Raw genomic sequence first — 27,446 nt, 5'->3', positions numbered from 1 at the left:
GCCAGGTGTGTCTTATTCCCTCACTATTCCATTTACAAGAAGCAGATAAAAGGTCTAGAGTTCATTTCAAGTGTGCTATTTGCATTTGAAATCTGTTGCTGTCAACTCCCAATATGAGATGCAAAGAACTGTCACTATCAGTGAAGCAAGCCATCATTAGGCGGAAAAATCAAAACAAACCCATCAGAGAGAGAGCAGAAACATTAGGTGTGGCCAGATCAACTGTTTGAAACGTTCTTAAAAAGAAAGAACGCACCGGTGAGCTCAGCAACACCAAAAGACCCAGAAGACCACGGAAAACAACTGTGGTGGATGACCGAAGAATTCGTTCCCTGGTGAAGAAAACACCCTTCACAACAGTTGGCCAGATCAAGAACACTCTCCAGGAGGTAGGTGTATGTGTGTCGAAGTCAACAATCAAGAGAAGAATTCACCAGAGTGAGTACAGAGGGTTCACCACAAGATGTAAAACCATTGGTGAGCCTCAAAAACAGGAAGGCCAGATAAGAGTTTGCCAAACAACATCTAAAGAAGCCTTCACAGTTCTGGATCAACATCCTACGGACAGATGAGACAAAGATCAACTTGTACCAGAGTGATGGGAAGAAAAGAGTATGGAGAAGGAAAGGAACTGCTCATGATCCAAAGCATACCACCTCATCAGTGAAGCATGGTGGTGGTAGTGTCATGGTGTGGGCATGTATGGCTGCCAATGGAACTGGTTCCCTTGTATTTATCGATGATGTGACTGCTGACAAAAGCAGCAGGATGAATCCTGAAGTGTTTCAGGCAATATTATCTGCTCATATTCAGCCAAATGCTTCAGAACTCATTGGACGGCACTTCACAGTGCAGATGGACAATGACCCGAAGCATACTGCGAAAGCAACCAAAGAGTTTTTTATGGCGAAGAAGTGGAATGTTATGCAATGGCCAAGTCAATCACCTGACCTGAATCCGATTGAGCATGCGTTTCACTTGCTGAAGACAAAACTGAAGGGAAAAAAGGCCCCAAGAACAAGCAGGAACTGAAGACAGTTGCAGTAGAGGCCTGGCAGAGCATCACCAGAGATGAAACCCAGCGTCTGGTGATGTCTATGCGTTCCAGACTTCAGGCTGTAATTGACTGGAAAAGGATTTGCAACCAAGTATTAAAGAGTGAAAGTTTGGTTGATGATTGTTAATTTGTCCCATTACGTTTGGCCCCTTAAAAAGTGTGAGGCAAATATACAAACTGTTGTAATCCCTACACCGTTCACCTGATTTGGATGTAAATACCCTCAAATAAAAGCTGAAAGTCTGCAGTTAAAGCACATCTTGTTCGTTTCATTTCAATTCCATTGTGGTGGTGTATAGAGCCAGAAAGATTAGAATTGTGTCGATGTCCCAATATTTATGGACCTGACTGTAGATAGATAGATAGATAGATAGATAGATAGATTTTTTACATCTCTACATTAAAATGCTTCCAAACAAGTCCCCAAAGCTGACAAAATTAGCCCGATCAAACAAATGAAACAGAAATATGATACTTTCATGTTCATTTGTTCAAGATAGTTAATCATTTGTGAGTTTTAAAAGTATGTGGACCCTTGTTTCCAGTATCTGCTGTGACCTCCGTGTGCAGCGATTACCAGCAACCAAACGTTTCCAGTAACTGCTGATCTGTCGTCTACAGCGGCTTTGAGGGATTTTAGCTCTAAAAACAGAACCACTTCACTTCTGTGATGTTGGTGGGTGTCCTCACATGAACCGCTTGCCTCAGGTCATTTCCCAACAAAAAGGAATAAATTCCTCATTCTGATATTGCACCACATTTGTCATTGCACAGACACACTTCTGGTGCGTGTTGTTCACTGGTTTGCAGGCTTGGTTATACAGTCCTGCCGGTGGCGGGGAAAGATGGGTTTACAGGGTCCTGTGCATGGGGTGGGATATGTTCCCTGTGTCCCTGTGTCCCTCTGTCTCACCACCTCCAGTGGGTCAAGGTGGCATTCCAGGACAAAACCAGCAACAGTTTGTAGAGTGTCTATACTGTAGGAGATGGCTGATGTCACTACAGAATCATAAAATGTCTTTGAGAGTTGTCCCTGCTCTCTGAAGGATCCCAGTGTCCTCAGCAGACATTCTACTATATCTTTTCTTGTAGAATGCGTTAGTTCATGCAGTTCACTTCTCCAGTTTACCTCATGTTGATCTGGAGATGTTTATGCTTGCAGTAGTTCACTTTACTCCCTGTTGTCCTCATCTTTGACGATGATGATCTACACTATCACCATGGTATAGCATGGTGGATCAGGAGCATCTCCAGACTCAGTAAACCGGTCCAGGATGGCCAGCTCTGTCCTGGATGGTGGTGATTCTCGGTACTAGGGGGAACCCAGGCATAGAGGTACATGTGCTAGTCCAATAAGGTGTTGTTTAGTATTATTGGTACACTGTAGGCCGTTCATTTTATGGTTGTGATTGCAAAATATGTCAAAAGTGGCCCCTTTCTCATTTTTTTTTGAAGAGGATGATTGCGGGAACTTTTGCAGGTGGATGAGTTGTAGTGTAACTCATAGATAGCCAGTGGAGGCAGTGTGATGCTCTGTGGGCTATGTTCCGCTGGGAGAACTCAGTCCTGCCTTCCATGTTGATCTTATTCTGCAAACCATGTCTACCCTTTCACGGGAGCAGCATCGCCTGGTGGCAGTGGCTTCTTTCAGGAGGATAATGCTCAGTACCACAAAGCAAAAAGGTGCGGCACTTGACCTCCAAATTCCCCAGATCTTAATCCAATGGAGCATCTGTGGGATGTTCTGAACGGATCCATGGAGGACCCACCTCGCAACTCAATTCCAACCTCGCAGGAATTATTTTAAAGGGGATCTGGTGCTAACATCTTGGTGCTAAATACCAAGACTGAAGACGCTTTCAATAGTCTAACGGAGTCCATGTCTTGACAGGTATGGGCTGTTTTGGTGGCAGGATGGGGATCTAGATAGATGGATCATTTTTGCATTCATAAAAATGACTCAAAAGAGTCCTGAAAGTAGAATTTGTATTGATGATGGGAGAGTCTGACCACTGCACAAAGCCTTCTCCAGCACATCCCAAAGATTCTCAATGGGCTTAAGGTCTGGACTCTGTGGTGGCCAATCCATGTGTGAAAATGATGTCTCATGCTCCCTGAACCACTCTTTCACAATCAGAGCCCCATGAATCCTGACATTGTCATCTTGGAATATGCCCGTGAACATCAGGAAAGAAAAAAAATCCATTGATGGAATAACCTGGTCATTCAGTATATTCAGGTAGTCAGCTGACCTCATTCTTTGGGCAACATAATGTTGCTGAACCTAGACCTGAGCAACTGCAGCAACCCCAGATCATAGCACTGCCCCCACAGGCTTGTACAGTAGACACTAGGCATGATGGGTGCATCACTTCATCTGCCTCTCTTCTTACCCTGATGCCCCCATCACTCTGGAACAGGAAATCTGGACTCATCAGACCACATGACCTTCTTTCATTGCTCCAGAGTCCAATCTTTATGCTCCCTAGCAACTTAACGCCTTTATTTCCCAGTTAGCCTCACTGATTGGTGGTTTTCTTAAGGCTACACAGCTGTTCAGTCCCAATCCCTTGAGTTCCCTTCACATTGTACGTGTGGAAATGCTCTTACTTTCACTATTAAACATAATAGTTTCTGCAGTCTCCTTGGTTTTTTCCCTGCTTGATGCATGTCAGTGATTTGACCACAGGGTGTGTCTTTCAACATGGTTGTTTAAGAAATGAGAAGCTATTCATTGCATCAGTTGGGGTTAAATAACTTGTTGTCAGCTGTTGCAGTGATTATCCAATAGGAGGCTCGTACCTATTGGTTAGGTTCAAAAGTATGCGAACCCTTGCTTTTTAGTATCTGCCGTGGCCTCCTTGTGCAGCAATAACAGCAACTGGCAATCAGTCGTCTGCAGCGGCTCAGAGGGATTCCTAAACACAGAACCACTTCAGTCCTGAGATGCTGTGTGTTGCTCTGTTAAGGCGGTAATGGCTTCTTCAGTGAAACAGGCAGCGGCGTGGAGTGACGTGACCTCACTGCAGTCCATCATTGCAGGTTCAGTGCAGGTAGCAGGAGGAGAAAGAAGGCGGTTGATAGAGTGAGTTACAGAGGAAAAGAAAAAACACACAGCTACACTACACTCTAAGCTGCTCACACACTCACACATACACACAGAAACCGACACGATCACATTTGCTCACACAGGCAGATGGCCAAAAGTGAAGCAATAACCAGTTTTTTGAGGGAGGAGGAATCAGTGCAGGTTCTGTTATTGTTTTGTTTGTGTGACCTTTACTTTTCTTCTTCAGCTTTGCAAACCAGCAGCCATATTTAATTGCTTTTTGCGTTAATTATAATGACAACAAATTAACAAGAGTCAAGACGATTCCATTTCGAGGCACTTCAGGTTATTGCCCACTAGGGGGAGCACTAACATTAAAAGAATTGACTATGTTTGTCACTCCTTCAAAAAAACAAAACAAAACAAAGAAACTCAAGAGACTGCAGGGGCCAGATTGGATCTTAATAAACATATATTTTCATTCCAGTTTTATTCACGTGTTTGAAAGTTTTGGCAATTGATGACTTTGGTGTGAGTTTACTGGGACAATAAAAAATGTTCACATATGCCTTGAAGAAAAAACGTGTGGATTTTATTTCTTTTATTAGAGACAAAGCTTTATATTTGTTCCAACATTAGTTGAAAGAAAAAATATTAAAAAACAGAAGTTGTTTTATTTACAATGCTCCAACTTAAAATTGTGTTATATTTTAGCTTTTATTTGGACATTTTAGATCATATTTTATGATATTTTCATGTTATAAAGAAGTTAAGCATGAAATAAAATAAATATATTTAAATAAATACTAAATATATGTGATTTAAACGAAAATCTTTTGTTGTTTTTGAGGACATTTTGAATAATATTTCATAATTTTGTGTGGTTTAAAAATAACTAAACACATACATATATGTATATGTATGTGTAATTTATATGTGATATAGATATAAATATTTCTTTATTTGTTTTTGTTTTGGCAGTAAGATATAATTTGTCTATAAATAACAAAACAAAAAGGTGGGGGTGTGGTTGATACTGTAAATAAAAAAAACAATCAAAAATATTTGTAATTTTTCTGTTAGTTTTTCTTTGTCTTATAAAACTTAAATCGGGATTTTACTATTTGTTAATATTTTCAGTTAATTTTATTATTTTTTTGTGTTGTTACAAATACTTTCAACTATTTTATGTTAGTTAAAAATAAATAAATACTAAAAAAATAATAAAAGTTTTTTGTCATTTATTATTATTATTATTATTTCATTGTATTACACTTAAATTGCTTTTTATGTATCGACCCCTTTTTTAAAAATATTTTTGAAGATATTTTATTATTTTTTTAGGATTTCTTTTCATATTAGTTAAAAATAAATAAATAAATAACAAAATGGTTTGAGGTGTTGGTGTGATTGGGGCTGTAAAAAATAACAAAAAATTTAGTAATTTATTATTTGTATTTCTTCTTTTTATTTAACTTAATTATCCACCCTTTTTTTGTGTTGACCCATTTTTTAAAATATTTTTCAAGATATTTTTTTAGTATTTTTTGTAATAAATATTTTTATTTATTCATTTTATTTTTATTATTCTATTTTATTTTATTTCATTATTTGTTGTGATAAACATTTTTACATGTAAATAATTCGGATAGAAATGATTATATAATTACTTTTTTGTATCCACCCGTTTTTAAAAAAATATTTTATTATTTTTTGTATCGACCCTTTTTTTAAAAAATATTTTTCAAGATATTTTATTGTTTTTTTTATAAATATTTTTATTTATTTATTTTTATTTTTATTTTATTTCATTATTTGTTGTGATAAATATTTTTACATGGAAATAACTCGCCTGGAAAATGCTCATATAATTACTTTTTTGTATCGACCATTTTTTTTTTTAAATATTTTATTATTTTTTGTATCGACCCTTTTTTAAAAAATATTTTCCAAGATATTTTATTATTTTTTTGTAATAAATGTTTTTATTTTTTATTATTTTTATTATTTTAAATCATTTTTGTGATAAACTTTTTTTACATGTAAACAATGCTGGAAAATGCTCATATTTTTCTGTCAGTAATAAATAAATAAATAAATAAATAATAGGATGGGTGGAGGAGGAGGGAGCAGTGAGGTGTTGGTGGAAAAAAGGGAGACGGAGGAAACGCAGACCTCAGACCAGCCCACTTCCCCTCACTCTCCCGTCATCCTGATCCCGGTATCCGCTGGGAAATCTGACCGCGGATCAGCCCCACTCCGCCCCTCGTCCTTTCCACACACACACACGCACGCACACACACTGTGTACGGAGGCTCCACACCAAACCGGGGGTACTGCTGAGACCAGAGGAAATCGTGCTGCTCGTCCTCCGTAGCCCAGGTCCGCACGCCAAGAAGAACTCATCCGCGGCAGAGCACGGCGAGGCAGCGGACAAGACGGGACCGACACCGAGACCGAGGGGGAGAAGAGAGAAAGGAAAAAAAAAAGAGAGCGAGAGAGACGAGGCTGCTAGGAACCACGGAGAGGAAAAAAGAAACGGAAAGGGGAGAGACACATTTATCGGGACTGGCTCCGCTGAAGAAGGAGGAGTAGTATTACAGCTAATTTCCAACGTTTTCTATTCTTGGCAGCGGAGCGTGTGGCCACATTTATAAAGGGAGCTAGCGGAATGTAATGCTAGCAGGCTAGCTAAGGTTAGCTAGCTAATTAGCTCGTCAGGAGAGTCGGGACGTTTGATCTTTATTCTCAAATAGGTCACCGTTTTTTGTTTTTTTTTTTAAAAAAAGGGGGGGGGAAACAGTCTGCACTTAATGCGATTAATGTTTGACCCCTGATGTGATCACAATGCTCGTATAGCTAAAGCTAAAGTTAGATAACAAACAGCGCGAGCTTCTTATATTTATGGAAATCTGATTTAAAAAAAAAAAAAGAGGCTATTGTGAAGCTGTGGATACGTAACAACAAAAAAACAAAAAAAATTAGAAGAAGAGTGTTTTTTTTTTTTTTTTTGTATTGGTGACTGTCTGCCGTCCGATGTTAATGTCGACCGACGTTGCATCCATAATGCTACCCGTTAGTCGGGGGATAATGGACCGGGAAAGGGACGCTGTCGAGGCAGCCGCCGGACCCCACGCGAACGCGGCGGCGGCCGTGGGTCCGGCTGCCGTCGTCCGGGGGATGAAGCGCGGAGACCCGGAGCCCGACGCTCAGGCGGCGGCGGCTGCCCTCGCCGACTTGGCCGGGGCGGAGTGCAAGAGACCGAGGATAGACGGGACCGGGAGTGTCGTCGTCGTCGGCGACATCGGACAGGTATGTTAAAAAAAAAAAAAAAACACAAAAGGGAGCCATTCCTCTCATCTCTTTTTTTGTTTTGTGTGTGTGTGTGCAGCTTGATTCCTACATTTGCTCCATCAAAAACAGGATATTTAATATGTTTGCAGATCCCTCCTCCCTCATCCTCCCTCCTTCTTTAATGCAATCATGAATCAGTGCATATAAAAACAAATTAGTGTGAATTCAAATGAAGAAAACATAAACACGGTTGAAATCCTTGGTGTGCATGACACAAGCCAGACAAAGGTAACATGATCCAGGCTCCGGGGCTGTGACAGGCTAGCAGCAGCAGCAAAGATCAGAGGCTTTCATCATGCATGCACGTCTCACAGAAACAGAAGGAAGAAAGAAAGAAAGAAAGAAAGAAAGTGAACCGTTGCGGGGCATGAGAAGTGCATTTTCTGCTGGGATGAATTTACCCGGTGAGTCACCACAAATCCTGATGCACACTGCAATTAATAAGCCTCCCCTCCTTCCTCTGATTGTGGCTAGGTGTTAAAGAGGGAGAGAGAGGGGGGGGGGGGGGGGTGGATAAGGGGTTGGGGGAGGGGTCACCACTGGGAAAGACAAAGAGCAGAGCTTTTTTATTTTTTTTTCTTCCTTGCTCAAGGCTGCAGGAGCAAATGCAGTGTGGGGCAGGAGGGGAGGAGGAGGTGGTGGGGATATGGGGGGGGGTGGCTCCATCCTCAACATGGGTCTTCCCTTGCTTCCATGACTCGACTGCTGAGGCAGCAGCAAAGCATCAGCATCACCGTCCCGGGCCTTTATTTCCGTCCGTTAGCGTGCTGCAGCTAACGAGGGCACTCTCTCTCTCTCGCGCACACACCTGCACGTGCTTCCGAGCAGCTCCTCAAATCCCGGCGGCGCGAGGGTCGAAATTTTTTAGCTGACGCCTGTTGTTTTTTCAAAAAGAGTCGAAAAGGGTGAGGGGTGGGGAAGGGAGAGGGGAGAAGGGAGAAGGCGGATGCAGCCTCGAGGTCATCTGCAGGTAATTGAATCACAGAGGGTTGGGGGTGGGGAGGGGATTGGAGGGGGGAGCTGGTAAAATACCTTTAACTGGCAGTGCTGCAAAGACGAATTGGTCCCCGGCGTAAAAAAAAGGATGGATGCCGGGGGGGAGAAAGGTCAAGGCTCGCCGGCAGAGATGATGTGACAACGAGCGGCGCGGCGTGCCCATCAGTTGTATTGATCGCCGGGCGCTGGCGGGCGTCGGGGTGTGGGGCGGGGGGTTAGTGTCGCGCAAATGGAATGAACTGGAGCGTAGAGAGAAAGAGAGAGAGGGGACGGGACGGGAGGATGCAAATGATCGTTGCATTGATAATGGGGAAGGGAAAAGAGGGAGCTTAAGTGGACGCGGCAGGCGAGCGGACCGCGGAAGAGGTGGATGGATGTGGCCCGGGATTGATGGCTGCGGGACGGAGCCGGGGGAGGCCATTAGCTCGCGTCCGCGTCAGGGGGGGGGACTGTGATAGAGGATGAGGAGGGGAAAGTGATGGGATGACGGTGTGGGCTTCTCCGAGTGAAGATGCAGACACTTTATGCAGAAGATGAAATGAAATAAAAAAAAAAAAAACGCAGGCGACGTTGAGGAGGTATTCGGATGCGTGCGCGCGTCGGGGTAGCTGTGAATGCTACGGGATAGCGCCCGCTAATGGGCCGCTGACCTTCCAGGCTGACTGTAATAATAAACGAGAGTGCAGCCTCTTTTTTTCTTTTGTTGCGCCCGCTTGCTCTCCTCCCCCAACTCATACAAACTGCAGACCCCCTCAACACCCCTCCCTCCCTCCCTTCCCTCCTTCCCCGCTCCCCTCTAGCTGTCCTCTGATTTGCCCCCACCCCTCCCCTTCCTCTCCTCTCCTGCCTCCCTCAGGCATATTTCCAGATTGCTAATTGACTTCTGGTTTGCAGGCTTTCAGTGCTGCCAGTGAGGCAAAGAAGCACCCCCAAACCCTCCCTCCCTTCCTCCCCGCCGCCGCCACCGCCACCGTCATCACTCCCATCCTCTCTGGCGTCCCATCTCCTCTCCCTGCCATCTTTGATTATCTCTCCATCTCTCAGTCCGTCTCCCGACACATCTATGTAATAGCTCCTCTCCCTCTAATGTCTTGTCTCCTGTTTTCCTCTCGTGTTTGTGTTTTTCCGTCGTCGCTCTTTATGTTTTTTTTCCCTCCTCCCCCTACTCTCCGTTGGCCGTATTGATGTTTTCCCCCTCGAGGCGATCCTGTGGTCCACTCGGATGCAGCGGGAGTACAGTTTCTAACTCTTTCTGCTCTCTCTCTCTCTCTCCCTCTTTCACTCTCTCTGTTTCTGAGAGCCGATTTATCCTATCGTTGGCAGTAAAGAGGCTTTGTGTCGAGCTAACGAGATCAAAGCTCGTTTTAGGAGAGGGCATTAACCAGACCGATCGCTTTAATGGGCCAAGGCGGAGGGGAGGAGGCCCGGGCCCGTTGATATGAATGAACGCGGCGGCTTGTCCCGTCCGCGTGGACGCCGGTGCTCCGCTAATAATCAGAATAAAAATGCCCCGTGTGCTCATCTCAGTCAGAACAGACTTGGATCGATGAGAAGGATTTTGAATCAGATTTAGAGGGGTGGTGTAAAGCTCCTATAATCCGTTCAAAAGATAAATATTAGCTCCTAATAGCCATGTAAACAATGGATCCGATCGTTTCTCTGTGGTTGGAAATAAATCCATTCTATCTGCACATGTTTGCCCCACGTGGCGTAAATATCGGGTGACATGGGGAGCTTTCGGGGGGTGGGGGGAGGGCAGAAGCAAGCAGGCGTTTGAGCAATGTTGAAAATGTGGCTCCATCTTTGTCGTACCCTCGCACTGAATGAAGTCGGCGTTGTCAATAAATAAATAATCACATTTTTCTTCTGCTGCTTTAGTGTTTCCCGTACAACGTTAACGCTATGGCGGGCTGCCAGGGTCTAATTTACTCCGCCATGATCTCATAATGAACGTCTCAAACGACATTGTGCTTGCGTTGTGTTTTTCCCGTCGTTCCCTAAATCGCCTCTACCACTTAAAGTTATTTTTAGAGAGGTGGTCAAAACCTGGAGGGAAAGACTTTGGGCCGTAACGCAAACTAGCTTAACTTTTTAAAGGGGAACTACTGTTACATCTTGGACCTTATTTCTGGCATAAAATATGATCGTTTACTCACCCATATAACTTTTGTGTAATTTGTATTCCTTCGGGAGATGATTAGATCAGCGTATATCCGTATAGTGGGAGTGAATGGGGCACCGAAACGCAGCCTCTAAATAACGCATTATCTGCCGCGAAACTTGTCAATTTCACCAATATTTTGTTATCGTACGCTAGCGCTATTCCCCGTTGAGTCCAGAGTTACCTGTTATCATCATCCGGGGTCTGTAGATTGACCTACAGACCCCGGATGATGTCTTCTGACCTTGATGATGTCATCTCTGAGCGTCACACACACACCCCGACGGCTTGTTTACCTGTAATTTGCTAATGCTGTGGTTCATCCACAACCTCAGAATCGTAAAAATATTCAGCCATGTTGCAAAAAAACTAGCAGTTTTCGCGGTTATTTAGAGGCTGTGTTTCGGTGCCCCATTCACTCCCACTATATGGATATACGCAGATCTAAATATCTCCGGAACGACTGCAAATTACACAAAAGTTATATGGGCAAGTAAACGATTGTGTTTTATGCCAGAAATAAAATCCAGGTTGTAAAAAAAACAGTAGTTCCCCTTTAAGAGCTAGCTAGTGCAGTTAAAATACTTTATTTAATTTTACATACATTTGTCCATAGAAAGCCACGTCTCAACAGCATTTTCACAGGCTGCCGCTAATTGTGTCTAAATCCAAAATTAGCGTCATTACGGTAATTTAATGACGAACTGATAAAAACAGCGTATGTGCAGACATTTTATCAACTGTCTGAATTGTTTTTAATTGGCGGGTTAGTATCATAACTAGAGTTCTTCATTAAGACAGTATAATCCATGCCCCCCACCCAAAAAAAACGCCAAACAAATGTGAAATCTCGTGGGGAAACACTGCTGCTTATAATTTCCCGCAGATTTGATGCTCCTCTTTGGTCTCCACCACTTTGCGCCTGTCCTCTTTTGTTATATATCGTATATCTTGTCGTTAACTGTAGCAGCTCAGATACCGTTTATTGTTTTTGTCGGCACTCTTCACCACGGCCTCGTTTCTGCTGAACAACCGCACTTTTTAGCTTTCGTCTACCAAAGAGCCCAGATGAGGAATTTTAGTCTTGTCATACTGGCTGCAGATGATAATGTGCGCCCTGGTTGTGAGCTGACAGGCGTTAAAAAGGAAAACTCTGCAGATGCGTCTGGGTTCCTCCTCCACTGAAGTGTACAAAATTCACCCTCGTCTCTCTCTCTCTCTCTTTCTTTCTTTCTTTCTCTCTCACCTCTCGCTAACATCACGACAAGTATTGCATATCACACCAAGACGTATGGAATAACTATTTGGCGATTCAGTTCGTTTTTCCAGTCGTGCTCATTTTTGATGTATCGCACCAGAAAAAGCAGCAGATTTGGGAGTAAAAGTCCTCTCACTTGAGGCTGTTTTTGTCCTTTTGGTTAAAAAAATAAATAATTTAATGCGCTTCAGTGGAAGCTGAGTTCAACACATCCATTGTGGTTGACGTAGAAGAAGAGGAAGCCTTCTCTACATGTTGTATTTTCTATTTTGCCATGTTTTAAATGACTCCAAAGTTGCTTTTTATTTGAAAACACAGCCACTGATTTCTTGTTTCAGACAATTTTGCTAAAGGCAATGCTAAATGCTAATTCCTACTCCACCTTAGCGATCATTTACTGCTTTTTTTCTTTTATATATTATTTTAAATTGCTGTTTTTTCTGTTTAAAACATTGAGAATAGATAAACGCCTGAATTATTCTACTTGTTTGCAGAAGAAGAACGGAGAGGGAGGGGTGGTGTGTGTCTCTTTGTGTGTTAATGTGTGTTATAAACACATATCCTACCTGGTGTCTCACATTAGCCTCCTCTGCTGCAGTTTAATGATTGCTGTTAAACTTTGAGCCACAGCAGAGCCACAGTGACTTTTGAACTGGCAGCGATAAGCTAAGAATTCCCCAGACAAGAGTTGCTCAACTCATATTCTCCCCTCCCTCTTTCTCTCTCTCTCTCTCTCTCTCTTTCTTTCTTTGTGTGTGTTTTCTCTTCACTTTACTCTGTGTTTTTTATCAGTGCAACAGTGGTATTGGCAAAGGAATAATAAGACTGAAGGAAAACAAAGCGTGGCACCGTTCACGAGGCGGATCACTCTTTTTCCGCCGCCCCTTAAAAAAAGCACAGTAGTCGCAGCTTCTTAACCTGGCACTCGCATGTTAACTCTCCCCTTATGGTCATCCATTTGCCGCCCCGCCCTCCTCACCCGACATACCTCCTCCTCCTCCTCCTCCTCTTCCTCCTCCCTCCCCCTCCCCAAGGCTGCCCCCAAACTGTCACATGTGCTCCCATCTCCACCCACTCACACAGAAATGTCAATCCGGTGCTTCCCTTAACACGGGGGTCATCTGTGATGCGCCACAACAGCCGCCTCGGCCTCGGTGACGTGCGCGATGACAATTATAAAAACACACACCGTCCTTTTTTGGGATCGGCCGCGTCTTAATGCTGAAAATCCGTTAGATGTTATTCGGCAGGCGTTGCAACGCTGAGGCTTGTGTGTGTGTGTGTGTGTGCGATGCTGCTGCGACGGCTTTGCGTCAACAAACTGAATCTAATTCAGTCTGACAGAAAACAATGAGGCAGCAGTCTGTGCAGCATATTGGAGAAATTTACAGGATTAAAAATGAATGAGCGGCGTGTATCGGGTTGTTAAATGGAGCTTTTAAAGTACTATAAAATAATCAAATCAAATTTTAGTTGATGATTTACTGATAGTTTTACTCCCACTAGGTGAAAGATGAGGCCTTTTATTATAGGTTACTGACGATTTGTCTCGGTTTGGTGCTTGTAATTTACAAGAAGCTTACATTTATGTTACGATCCATCCTGTTCCCTAATGTTTTTTGTTTTTCTTAAACTTTTATTTTTAGTATCTTTGTTGTGTTGATCCGGTTTAGCCCCTGACCTACTCTACGTTACCAACAGCGCTCGTTGAAGTCTGGAAAATACTCAAAACAGATTTTCGTTGGAGAGCAAATCTCACTAGTTGGACTTTTCCATGTCTTTGAAAACATTTTTCAGTACTGCAAGCATTCTCAGAGTTAAAGAATTAACATTATCCCCTCGCGCAATCGTTCGATATTGACTAGCGGCTATGTGCAACATGCTAACCTTTAAAACCCATCTGGCTACCGAACGTTGTAAAAGTCTTTGCCATTCACCTGCAGAAAATCCTCCACTATTTAATCTGCAATGACATTGTGATGACTCTCTGATAGACAGGAAGAATTGGTTGCCAAATAAACTTTGGCCTCTCTCAATTATAGCCGGTGTTTACCTTTTGGTGCCTTCTCAAAATAGTAATATTGAACGCAGCTCTGCTACCGCCGTCGAGCTTTGCTGTATCGAGCTAAAAATGGTCCTTTTTCTGTTTGACGACTTACATAAAACAAAGGATTTTACTTGAAACTGATCACTTAAAATATACCGGATACCGTACTTGACGGTCATCTTTAAGTCAACTACAATTGCACATGTAATGTTTTTTCTTGTCTAAATATGCCACGTATTTACTCAGATGAGACCAGAAGCAGAATAGGAACATGTTGAAACAAACAAATAGTGGATGGGGTGCGATTTGTACATGTTTCACAAAATGGAGGGTGTGTATCGCCTACCGCTGTTAATGCATTTGGCTTAGAGGCTGAGCCAACACCGGCTTTGACCATTTGGCGCTTGTGGTGTTGCAGCAACAACATTAGACGGGTTGTGTTGTACGCGTTGTGCAGTAATGTGTATTTAACACACTCTCTTACTTTCATTTACATTGTGAGAAATACAACAATCAAATTGGGCTTGATTTGTCCAGTAATTCGCTAGCATCATTAACAGTTGGAAGACTATTGAGCATAGTGCAATCTCTGCTGCTGCGGGAATCTGTGCACAGGTTTGTAAGGGGAACTGCATCATTTTTATACCTCCCGGTCATCTGTTGTCATTAGTAGTCCACGCAATCTGCAGAGAAAAAACAACTCATCGATCATTCCACCCGGTAAATGCCCTAGAACCGCATGTTTTCTTATTGTCGCGTTCGAAAAATTGGTTTTGTGCAGTTTTTTTCCAGAGATGTCCAAGACTCCCTACTCTTTTAGAAAATACCTTTTTGGTCGGAAAATAACGTGCCGTCGTAAGAAATAAGCCTTCGTCTCTAAAGGAATCATTCAATCCATCACGTCTTTCTGCCCTTCTCCTTAACTGTCGTTGTCCGTCCTTTCGCATATCAACTGCCTCCGATGCATTCATCATTTTCCGCTTCATCATTTGGCTCTGATGCACCTTTCGGAGCGGCGCGCATCAATCACATCAGCTCCTTTCCCTGTGGTCTGTTTGTTAATTCCTTCTCCTTCTGCAGGTGCATGCATCATTCATCTCCAGTTCTTCCTCCTCAGTCGTGACTTGTTGACTTCATGGTGTTGCTAGCTTTGCTGATGGTATTGAGGCGGTAACGGCCAAGAATCCTCTGGAGGTGCCGCTCGATGAATGATTGAAATCTATGCAGCATTTCTGCGGCGAGTTTTTTTTTAATCTCAGGTGTGGTTGTGGTTGTGGTTTATCAAATGTTAGATAAGACGCTGGAGGGTAATTTGAGTTGTTTTGGTTTATTTCTTTATTTGAACGTGACACACCAAGCCAGGTGTCGACCGTTTGCTGGTGACAGACAGTTGGTGAACGTCTGTTATCCTAGTTTTGGCAGTAATTCTCGCACCGTTGGCACTAGTCAGACCCCCGTTGACCAAATCAGCATGCTGAATCGTTGGTGGGACGAGTTGGTGAGAGAGAAGTTTACAAAATCACCAAGTTAAGCCCGACTGATCAGCATGATCCAGGAGAGGGTAACTCTGCATAAAAGTTTGTAGTTCTTCCTTTCTTCCTAGCCTCTTAGCTAATAGTAGCTCCTCCTTTTGAATAACAAATACAAGCTACTGCCACCTGCTGGTATGGAGGTTTATTTCCTTTCAGAACACACGTGCCAGCTAGCTGGTGGTTGTAGTCTTTGCGGTGTGTTCAAGTAGGTATGCGCCAAAAATGCACTTTCGGGCCATTTTTTGGCCGAAAATTGCTGCGGTTGTTGCTTACATGTGTTTTTTCGGCGATAAAAGTCCGAAAATTTTTGACCAAAAAACCGAAAATGCACTTTGGGGCCATTTTCGGCCGAAAATTTATCGCTGAAACAACACGGCCGAAACAGGATGTTGTGATTACGCAAGCAACAACCGCAGCAATTTGTCAGCCGAAAATGGCCAAAAAGTGCAATTTCGTTCAAAAATTTTCGGACTTTTATCGCCGAAACAACACGTGTAAGCAACAACTGCAGCAATATTCGGCCAAAAAATGGCCCAAAAGTGCATTTTCGTTTTTTCGGCCAAAAATTTTTGGTACATCCATATGTTCAAATACAACTTTATGGTCCAGACAGAAGTAGGGTTGCCCCAATTGGTATTGGGGCAGATTCAGGCGTCAGATATCGGGCTTCAGCCAAAGCCTTATTTTACGTCTACCATAAACCAAAACGACTTCCCTGTAGCGTTAAAACATCTTCGTCTTGTTCTGGTTTAGTGGCGGTTGGCTAACGTCAAAGCTGTGGATGTTTGGTGAGGTGGTAATAGTTGCTTGTCATTTAATAGTACTACTATTTGATTCACCACCAAGTCCACTCAAGTCTGAACCGAAGCAACAGCAACAAACACTGAATGTTTAAAAGAAGAGAAAGGTTTTCTGTAGACGGCGTCGAGGAGAAAAATATTCCAGGGAGGGTTGGGCAGTTTATGGCAGTGGTGAATGACCAGAACATTTCTGGAGTAGAGAACACAAAGTATGAGCTACCCTCTCCACGCTACATTAACTTGGACAGAAATATATTTATTGGGCATTTAGGAGAATACAAGAAAAGACTCTCTAAGATCACATTGGGAGTCGGATCGGCCCGATTAAAAGATCAGTATCGGAAAAAGTGACTTGATCGTGATATCATGAGACTCGAGCGACGTCGGCCTTTTGTTGTCTGTAGCTCTTTTGATCTCAGTCCTGACACGACTTTGTCAAAGCCTCAGTGACTCGCCAGGAAGTTTCAGGATTTAATGATTTGTTGACGGCAGCAGGTGGCTTTTTTTTTCTCCCTTACATTTGGTGATATAACACCGTAAAAGCCAGACTTTGGCAGAATCCACCTCCTCAGGCTGTTTTGTGAAGGGCCCATTGGATGCCGGCAGCAGCAGCCCGCTTAATTACCCCACTCCCCTCCTCCATACCTCACTCACTCACTCTCCCCCTCCCCCCTCCTCCCCTCTCTCACCATCTGTTGACCTCATGTCATTCTGCCTTCCTTCACCGCTGCTGCTCGTTTTTTTTTTTTGTTTTTTTTTTTCTTCCTCCTCCTCGCGCTCCTGCCCATTTGCTCCCCAACTTCGTCCCTTCTCCCTTAAATAGCGAGCCGGAGAGGGGCAAAAATAAACAAGGGAGAGACGCCCTTTTAGTTTTTGCCCTACGTGGAGTTGTGAGAATATGTTTGTGTGACTGGTTTTACTGCGCTCAGACGAGTATAAAGCGAGTCGCTGTCGCCCGGCCGGCGCCTTCAAAGTCTCCTCCTCGCTCGCAAACTATATGGAATTAACTTAATGGAAACTTTTAAAAAAACAGAGGAGGAGCAAGCCCCGCCCTTTTTAACGACCTACACAGGCTCGACGCCGTGTTTATATATATATTTTTTTAAGGCAGACGTAAACGCGAGGGCCGCTTTGTTTACTTTTCAAGACACCAGATGGAAAATGGAGTCGGCTTTTGTGCGAGAGTCTCCAAAAAAACTAGGTATCAAGTTCAGACCCCCGATCCCTTCCCCCCACCCCTTAAGAAAATATAAATCACATGGCATTCCTCACTCATGACTCATTGTCTCCATTTTGAAAATCTTTCACTGCTTTATATTTCTTTCCCCTTTCTCGGATTCGGACGTCTTATTGCCCACATTCCTCCCTCTCTTCTTCTTTTCCTTCCACCTCCTCTCCTCTCTTATTTTCATCTCGCTCTTTCTTTCCTTTTTCTTTTCCTCCCCCCCCTTTTCTCTCCATCCATCTATCCCGCTCCCTCCCTCCCTCCCTCCTTCCCTCGCAGACAGATTGATTCCAGATGTTGCTAAACTCTCCCCCCCCTCCGCTCCCTCCTCCTTTTCTTCCCAAACTCCTCCTCCTCCTCCTCTTTCTCTTCACTGTAGAACCCAACGGTGCAATTTGATGGTCGGGGATAATTTCGGTCAGGATTTCACTGTTTTTCGTCCCGGTTTTTACTGCCAACACCCTCGCTTTTCGTCTGAACGCGTGATAAAAAAACGCATTTTCTCAACATCAATCACCTGTATAATTGTATGTGTTGCCCCTGTAGCGTTGCAGCTGAATTACTACCACTGACGCAGCACGGCAGAAGTGTTCTCCAGCTTCTGCTGCGCCGAAACCATCCTCTTTGAAAATGCACACACACGCGTTTCTCTCTTGTTTAATATAGGAAGAGTTTTCTCATTCCCCGTCGACATCGCCCGGGGCTTTGTGGGCTTGAGATTTCTCCCCGAACGTCTCACTTACGCCGCACTTCCATCTGCGCTACGTCGAGCACCAGCAGCTCTCTGCACAGACGAGCGTGGTGGTGGTGCTCAAAATAAGCACGTCCATTCTCCTGTTAAAAAAAAAAAAAAAAAAAGCGGCGCACCAAGGAGAGTGTTCCCCCTGGGGACGAGGCACGAGGGGGGAAATTGGTTCCAGATGAAACAGGAAGTGGGGAGAGGAGACAAAGAAAGGGCTGTTTGAGACGGGGGGGGGGGGAGAGGGAGGACGGGCCCCGAGTCTGGACGTACACACCCAAGCGCAAGAGTTTACAGCTCACGCACCAAAACGGTTTCTTATTCTTTACATCTGGTCTGTTTTTTTTTTTTTTTGCCTCGTGCTCTCTGTTCTGTCTAGACGCTTCTTCCCCGTCTTTCACTCGTCCATGCATCATCTCCACATCTGTGTTTGGTCTTAGCCTCGGTTTGGACTCAACGCAAAAGGGTCCAACGCCGGCGCTCTGCTATTAACGCAGAGAAAATGTCAGAGTGGACGGCGTGCAGGAAGCAGAAGGTGCTCCTTTAGCCGCCGAGGGCGTGAACAAGGAAATGCCTTCCAGACCAATCGCGGCTCGTTTGATCCGCATCTCCACAATTTCTGGTTTGGCGTACATACCTTTGCCCTAGGCCTGACAAAAATAAACATAAATCTGCTTTTAAGCTTGATTTACATTCCTGCATTGGATGGATTGGCTATGGGAGTGTAAACACTTCGCATCGCCTCTAAAGTGCTAGTCAAAAGTGTGATTTCTTTCTTCTTGTGCTTAATACAATGATGCTTGGAACAGAGCGCGTCATGTTAGGTCTAATAATTATCAAAAAACAAGGCTACTGGACTTCTTGGAGGTTCAGTTGGAACTTCTTCTGTTCCATCGACTGGTGGAGAATCAAGGTTTTTATGTAAGAGTATCTGAATGGTGCCCACCCGACCCAATACTCACCTGAATTAAAAAAAAATGAAAAATGAAGACACATTGATGGAGTGGTGAAACGTCTTCAAGAAACCTCAAACAAGTCCGGTTGCCTTGTTTTTATGATATGTAATGACCTGGGCGATGAGATAATAGATGTTCCTGTGAGCTGAAACTGACCGAAGCAGAAGAAAGGTTGAAGTCGGTCTTCTTGTCCGGCATCCGAGGTCCGTTCAGACCTTGGATTAACATCCTTTCTGGGCGTTTGAGTGATCTGATCCCAAGACCACATTTGGAGGTGGTATAAGGAGCTGCGAGTAGTGACGTTGCGCATTTCTGGTGCGTTTATTTACCTTTAATAACAAAGATTTTTATTGCGGCGCGCATGGAAGTTTCGGTGCAGACGTAAATAAAGCTTGTTCCAAAATATGTATCGCGTCCTCAAGCTATGGCGCGCACAACAAACAGATGTTCACGGCTCTGATCCAACAGTAGGTCGCGATTCGTTCGGAAAAACAGCAGCTGTCAACAATATTCTTCTGCAGCCCCAAATAGTCTTGGGGTTTATTTGCATGCAGAGTGCTTTACTGAGATTGGATCTCAAGTGCCGGCTGGGGACGCATGCTGAGATGCATTTTATTGCCCGGCAAGGATACTTGACGTCGCTTGCGATACTTCTACTTGCAGTCTGGCGGAGAGTCGTACTTAATAAGCTAGCTCCTGTGCTCGTCTGTTTATGCAAACGGTGTCAATCTACACCTTGATTGGCTGGATGAACGCTACCAGGAAGTGATTTGCCTCAGCAGGCGACCTCCGAGGTCAGGGCCAGGAGGTTAACTCTGTTGACACTCTTCAGTAGCCAGATCTGCCCTCCTCCTCCTCATTCACTGCAGCATTACCCAGCCCACACTCAAGCTGTCGGCTGAACGGAGGAGCGCACTCGGGCCAAAGGGGGCAGCGCACGAATCCGAAATGTTTCGCAGATTTAATGAAAACATCAGCAGCGGTCCTAAAGACCACAGCAGACTCACCCCGCCCTCTCCGTCGTCATCCCCCAGCGTACACTCATGCACAGACACACACATCTTTCTTTTACACCCCTCTCAGATCCCCCCCCCCTTTTTCCTCCTCCCTTCCCCCCCTCTTCTTTGCCTTCTTGCCTAGTAAGACTCATGCCTCAGCTCCTCCTCGAGGAGCTGAGGCATGAGTCTCACCAGGCGGTCATGTTTTCTCTGCAAGGCATGCCAGCAGGCTAGACTGTGCCGGAGTCATCTCTCTCGCTGCTGTCAAAATATCATCGTTTGGTTAACTTTCCCCATTGTTCCAGTCCAGTCTTCCCCCTTTTCTTTCCTTCTCCCCACCCTCCTGTCCTTTCTTTTGCCTCCTCCTCCTCCTCCTCTCCCTCCTCCTCCTCCTCCTCCTCCTTCCTCACCTCAGCTCTGCGGCAAACAATGGCTCCTCTCGCTGGTGAAAAAAGCGTCACAGAGGAGGAGAAAATAATTTGCGAAGGAGACAGAAATAATCGAATTAAAAGCAATTACGGCGCAATTAACCACAACACTGCTTCCTGAGCGGGGTCGGCGAGGAATTGGGGGGGGGGGCTCGCTCACCCTCTCTCTGCTGGTGGACGGTGATTGGTCGGTGCAGCTCGGTATGAAAGCTCACACTGACGGTTCACCAGCCACATCAGACCATTCACTGTTTCATTCACTCTTCAGTCTTTTTTCTTCAATAAAGTGACCTTGTATGAAACTTGTTCTGTTAGTGACATGGACAATATTTCTTCTACCCTGATATATATATATATATAGTGATCAGCCATAACATTACGACCAGAGAACAAGAGAGGTGAATAACATTGACCATCTTGTGACAATTAAATGTTCTGCTGGGAAGCTTCTGGACCTCAGACATGTACCACCCATCTAGACCTGACCAGACCAGACCAGGCACCCCCCACCCCATATTAATGACACTCCTTGGTGGCAGCAGCCATCTCCAGCAGGATGCAGCCACAACAACGGTTTAGGAACAACTCAAAAAACATGAAGAACATCACAAGGTGTTGACCTGGCCTCCAAATTCACTAGATCCCAAACTGATCAAGTATCTGTGGGATGATCCTCCCTTCAAAGACCCCCCCCCCCCCCCCCCCCCCAACAACATCCTGTTCCCAGACACCACAGGACACCCTCAGAAGGACCATGTCCACTCTCTGATGAGTCACAACTGTTTTGGAGGCACCTACACAATATTAGGAAGGTGGTCATAATGTTATGCCTGATCGGTGTATGGGTTTACATGCCCCGAGAGTATAGCTTTGTTCTGTATCTGTATTGACAACACTGAGTTTATTCAAGTGAAGAGCCATGGATGGATGTTTCAGTATTGCTGCACACACTAATTTAAGCTTCATTCGTCTTTTCAAACATCCGTCCTTCCTTGGAAACCTGTCACCTGCCCTGATGTTTTACCTCACGTGGGGCAAACATGCTCGGAGAGAATGGATTTATTGCAACCAGAGACGATGAAACAATGAGATCAAATGTTTACATGGTTATTCAGAGCTAATGCTTTTCTATTGAACGGGTTATAAAAGGTTTGCACCACCCGTCTGTGTCTGATTGGTCCAGTCTGAGATAGTTTCTTGAGGCTGTTTTATTCATATTGGGCTTTTATTTTGATTAAAAACAAACTGGAAGAACTTGCTAATCTTCAGGCACCTTTTAAGGATTCAAAATATCTGAAAAAAAACATTCAGCTGTGCTTTAAATATTTTTTTTTTTTCCGCCTCTCTGTAGTTTAAAATAAAGTCCTAACCACTCACACTGCTCTCGTCCCTCCTGTTGTCTCTTGCAGAACAATGAGCCTTTAAACCCCGGTTTCCATGGATACCCACCTCACAGTCAGGTAAGAGATGAGTGACTGCTTGCAAATCTCTGTAGCAGTGAAATTTTGAAAAGCAATTTTTGAAATGCAGAATCCTTGACTCGCTCTGAGGAGCGTTCCAGTCGTCTTTAGTTGATGCTCGAGCAGACTCCAGTTAATCAACCGCTGCTTGTTCGTCGGGTGAATAAGACGGTGTTGAAATGAGCGGTACTCGTTGAAGGGTAGTTGACTTTTAATAATAATTTAAAGTGTGTCATTGAGTGTGAGCTGCATAATTCTAGAAACAAAACTCTTAATCATTCTTAGCCAGTTGATGATCATGTTGAGCTCATATGCACTGCAACAAGAATAGTTTCCTCTTTTAAAATTGGGGTCTGTCAAACTCATTCACTTGCGATCTCAAGGGGGCGCAGCAGGACCAGTGACATTGATAACCTATAAATAAAAACGCCAATTTTTCCCTTTGTTTTAGTGTAAAGAAAAACATAATAACAATTTTTACATTTAATAAACAACAATTAGTGCAATTTTCTGGCACATTGCGCAATCTGCTGTTTAGTTCTGGATCTCTTTTCCTGCAACCCCTAGTGGACAAATCAGGAATAGCAGCTACATTTATTGAAACATTGCAGTTAAAGGGGAACTACTGTTTTTTACAACCTGGACCTTATTTCTGGAATAAAATACAATCGTTTACTCACCCATATAACATTTGTGTAATTTGTAGTCAGTCGGGAGATATATAGATCAGTGTATATCCATATAGTAGGAGTGACTGGGGCACCGAAATACAGGATCTAAATAACGCATTATCTGCCACGAAACTCGTTCATTTCGCCAATATTTTGTTATGATACGCTAGTGCTATTCCCCGTTGAGTCCGGAGTTACCTGTTATCATCATCCTGGGTCTGTAGATTGACCTACTGACCTGGATGATGTCATTTCTCGGCTTCGCATGCACCCACGACGGTCAGCTTGTTTACCTGTAATTTGCTCCTGCTATGGTTCGTCCACAACCTCAGAATCAGAAAAATATTCAGCCATGTTGCAAAAAACTAGCAGTAGCAAATTACAGGTAAACAAGCCGACCGTCGCAGGTGCACACGGCGCTCAGAGATGACATCATCCAGGTCAGAAGACATCATCTGCGGTCTGTAGGTCATGCTACAGACCGCAGATGATGATAACAGGTAACTCCGGACTCATGAGGAAATAGCACTAGCGTACGATAACAAAATATTGGTGAAATTAATGAGTTTCGCGGCAGATAATGCGTTATTTAGAGGCTGCGTTTCGGTGCCCCATTCACTCCCACTATACGGATATATGCAGATCTAAATATCTCCCGATCAACTGCAAATTACACAAAAGTTATATGGGTGAGTAAATGATCATATTTTATGCTAGAAATAAGGTCCAGGTTGAAAAAAACAGTAGTTCCCCTTTAATGTCTTCTGTTTAAGTTTCACAAATTTGCAAATTCATGGCGAGGCCCAGATTGAACCCTCTGGCCGGGCTGCGTTTGGCCCACTTGCTGCACGTTTGACACTGCTTTTCTAAAGCCTGTTGTAGCTCATATGTGACGAGGAGCTCTTTTTTTCCCTGCTATCACCTCATTCAAGCTAAGCTCTCCGTGCAGGGTTTTTCTGCTCCAGTCCTTTCACACTTCCTCCTCCTCTCTCTCGGTTTTATTTCTCATTCTAAGTGTCTCTCCGTGCATATTGCTCTCGGTAATGAGCGCCGCATGTGTGCAGCGCGGCTGCAGGGTGGCTGACTTGATTTCCTTATCTACCTCCATGCAGCAGAGCATGTTGAGCGGCTCAGACCAGCCCGCACAAGGACTTGCAAACACCCCCCCTTTTTTTAATGCATGAGGCTTGAGTTTGTGCGTCTGTGTGTTGGGATTGTGCAGCTCTCTGGCGATGCCACAGGAGGGGAGTGTTGGTCTGCGAGCCTCTTCCTGCCCCCAGAGTCCCGTCCCCACATCACAACAAGGGAGATTCTCACAGACCTCACCCCCTCTCCCCACTCCTGCTCAGAACTCGGTATCTCCTTTCTTGGAGCGAGGAGACGCTGCAAGACTTTTAGATGTCATCAGTTATTTCTGCCTAGGTTTTGGCAACAACGACAACAACAAAAAAGATTGTGCATGAGATTTAAGGCAGGAAAGAAGAGGATGAGGCAAAGAAGTGCAGGTGAAACAGAAATGGAAGCGTTTTAAGATGGCTCGTCTGCAGGGCACAAAAAATCGAAGGAAAGACTCAGCGGCTGAGTTAGAGAAGAATTATATTCCAGCCCTGGTTCGCTTGAGTTCATCAGCTTGTAAGACAAACACCTGGACAGGGAACGCTTCTGATCTGCAGCGTGTCTGAACTCCTCTTGTCATCTCGTTAACTTCAGCGCCAGCGAACACTTCTGCATTTGTTTAATAAATGGCTTACGAGTCATCCCCGCCGCTAATGCATTCTGCCCTTGAGCGCACATATTAGGAGCACTCTGCGCACTGGGTTATCATGCAAATGGAGTTAGCCAAGCCTAGCTCGGCGAGAGTGCATTTGTCTTGGTAATGCTCCTGCGGTGTCAGCGCGAGCGCCTGTGTCAATACGAGCGCGTTAAATGGCGCTGTGCTCATGCTGGTCTCCCCCGCGGCGGGACGCTGTCGGGGGTAAACGCGGGTCGGTGGGCGTGTCCGTGGCCATTTTGACCCTTGAGGTCGTGCGGGTCGGCCTCCTGGTGTTTAGGTCGCAGAGATGATCAGGGTTAACAACACACACACGCCTTTTGAAGTCTTATTTCAGGTTTTTACTAAAGTTTTCTTGCCCCCCGATCCAATGCTGATCTTTTAATATTCCTGATCCGATCTTAACTGTAGATTCCTTAAGGCTTTTCTTCTATTTCTTGTCTTCTTCTAAACGTGACTGGATTCAGTCCAGTTAATATTTCTGTTCATGTATCTGTGAAGGTTCTCGGTCATCCAGGTCATGGTATATCCAAAAAAGGTTCAAAAAAAGGCAACTGGACTGTAGAGTTTTTTGAGAAGACGCAGCACAGGAGAGCCAGCTCATCAGGAAACGATTCAGCGGTCCACCTACACCTGAAGGACAAAGGACACTCCTTTGAAGATAGCAACGTCCAAGTCTTAGCCAGAGAAGACTTGAAAGCGGAGTAAAGGAAGCCATCTATGTCAGACTGGAAAAACCTTCACTAAACAGAGGAGGTGGACTGAGATTTAATCTGCCATCTATTTACAATACAGTTTTAACTTCTGTCCCCAAGAAGCTCCAACCTCATGACACTGGAGCCTCTGACGGACGAGAGTCGTTAGAGCTCCATTCATAGGGAAGAGGACGGGGACAAAAACAGTCCCCCCTCAACAACAGGCAAGTAACCAGTCGTTAATGGAAATTAGCTGCACCGGTTTCTGGTTGTTGGCATAACAAGCAAGTTTCAAGAGGAGTTCCTATTTAAACCTCAAACTTCCCACCAGTCCCTTAGAACTGAAGAAGCTACTCGGATGAGTGGTGAAACGTCTTCTCAGAAAAACTCTACATGTCCAGTTGCCTTTTTTGAACCTTTTTTTAGATATAGTTAATGTAGTGTGGAGAGGGTAGCTCGTACCTCGGCTCCAGAAAACCTATGTTCTCTACTCCAGAAATGTTCTGGTCATCCAACGCTACCATCCAACCCTCTCTAGAATATTTCTCTCCTTGACGCCGTCTCCAGAGAACTTTTCTTTTAAACGTTCAGTGTTTGTTGTTGTTGTTTCGGTCCAGACTTTACCTGAGTGGACTCGACGTGTTCTGTTTTGTGTAGTGCCCTATGATTTCCGCAATCACGGAATCGCGGACGGAATCTATTTTTTAACGCGGAATTTGACATAATCAGCCAAAAAACTGCGAAACTCGACGCTAACCCCCCAGTACAGAGCCGAGCAGTTCCTGAACGACTTATATGAGGTTGCGCTAGACTTTTTCGTTGTCCGTCATTTTGACTGACGGGGTCATAAAAATCCCGTCACAATCCATTTTTACCCGTCACTTTAATGTTTTTTTTAAATGATAATAATGACACATTCAATAGCATTTAATTTTCAATCATTTTTAATTAATATAGCGGTGTAGTTTTATTACTTAAAACTTGTTTTTGGTGCACTTTAATTTTGCCATATTGAGGAAACGTGTTGTCTGTCACCTCAATAAAGTTAATTTCTATTTAATTTGTGTACATTTTAGTCATTTGCATTAAAAACACACTGTTTTTTATAGTAAAATAAGAGTAAAAGGTAAGAAAAAAATGGGATTCGCAAAAACTATAATGGAAAAAACAGAACTACCAAAAATTAAAACGGAAAAAACAGAATTTGGGAAAAAATAAAACGGATTTTATAGGGCCCTGTTGGTGCATCGAGTTCGTAGTACTGAATACTGATCAACTACTACCACCCCATCAAGTATCCACATTCATTGCACAGTCCAGAGTAAAGTTCTCCCACACATCAGACATGTTTAGTCACGTTAGTCTTCTTCTTCTTCTTCTTCTTTAATTTATGGCAGCTTTGACGCCAGCCAACCGCTCCAAAACAGAAGAAGACATCAGGGCGCTTCAGTGACGTGGTTTTGTTTTTTTGCAAACCTCAAATAAATAACTACACAATACCGATCCGATCAGTTTTAAAACGCCTGGATCGACGCCAGTACAGATCGGGACGTAGCTAGTTTTAACCTTCAAAAACTGTTCTCGATTATTATTACAATAGTAAAACCCGGGTTATTAATTATGTATAGAAGCAGTGAGAGGAATAGGCTCTTTGTTTGGGCTGGCTGATGAGCGCTGGCTGATGAGCGGCCTTTGTTTGGCTCGGCGTACTCCCGTTCCGCCGGCCAAGGTGCGGCAGATACGAATATGATCGGGGGCACATCTGTGTGTACACAGCGTGCATGTGTTTGTGTGTTTATCGCCGCGTTCAGTCTGTGTACTTAATCCAGAGATCATCCCCCTATTCATCCCCTCATCCTCCTCACTTACAGCCCTAATCCTGTCATCCCTCGCTCTGGGTTTTTTTTTTTCCACCCAGCCCTTTATCCATTTATCTCCCTATCCCGTTATCTCTCGCTCGCATCCACTCCGCTCCCCCCTCCCTCCCCCTTTGTCCCTGCCTCGCGCTCCTTTTCTTTTTATTTACCCCCTTGCCCCTCTCTTCCAATCACTTATCTTTTTCCTCCCTCTCCATCCCATCATCCCTTCTGGACCCGGTTCTAGCCAGACTCAGCAGATGTCTGAACGCTTGGCATCAGGGCTTTTTTTTTTCCCTTCCTCCTTCCTGCAGAGTTCAGTCCCTCCCATATGAAAATGCAGCGCAAGGAACTGCACTCTCATCCCTGCTAAATTAGCACCACGGTGTTGGG

The 27,446-nt window shown here is 44.2% G+C and overlaps 1 protein-coding gene across 4 annotated transcripts in view; it reads left to right on the top strand.

Annotated features, from left to right (window-relative positions):
- Positions 1-6,345: 6,345 nt before the first annotated feature.
- LOC311506625 (RNA binding protein fox-1 homolog 2-like) overlaps positions 6,346-27,446 on the top strand; it is a 60,422-nt gene continuing 39,321 nt past the window's right edge. Inside the window, exons 1-2 of one of the 4 annotated variants that reach the window (XR_014699700.1) lie at positions 6,346-7,418; positions 22,010-22,060. Coding sequence is in view for 3 of the 4 variants with exons in the window: in XM_084570663.1 (XP_084426789.1) it covers positions 7,143-7,418; positions 22,010-22,060 (327 nt within the window). In the remaining variant the exon portion in view is untranslated. The remainder of the gene's footprint in view (positions 7,419-22,009; positions 22,061-27,446) is intronic. The other 3 variants (XM_084570663.1, XM_084570662.1, XM_084570661.1) reach the window with 3 other exon arrangements.

The sequence above is a fragment of the Chelon labrosus genome (genome assembly GCF_963514085.1).
Source record: "Chelon labrosus genome assembly, chromosome: 21".
Taxonomy (NCBI): domain Eukaryota; kingdom Metazoa; phylum Chordata; class Actinopteri; order Mugiliformes; family Mugilidae; genus Chelon; species Chelon labrosus.
This window is presented reverse-complemented; position numbering and strand designations above follow the sequence as displayed.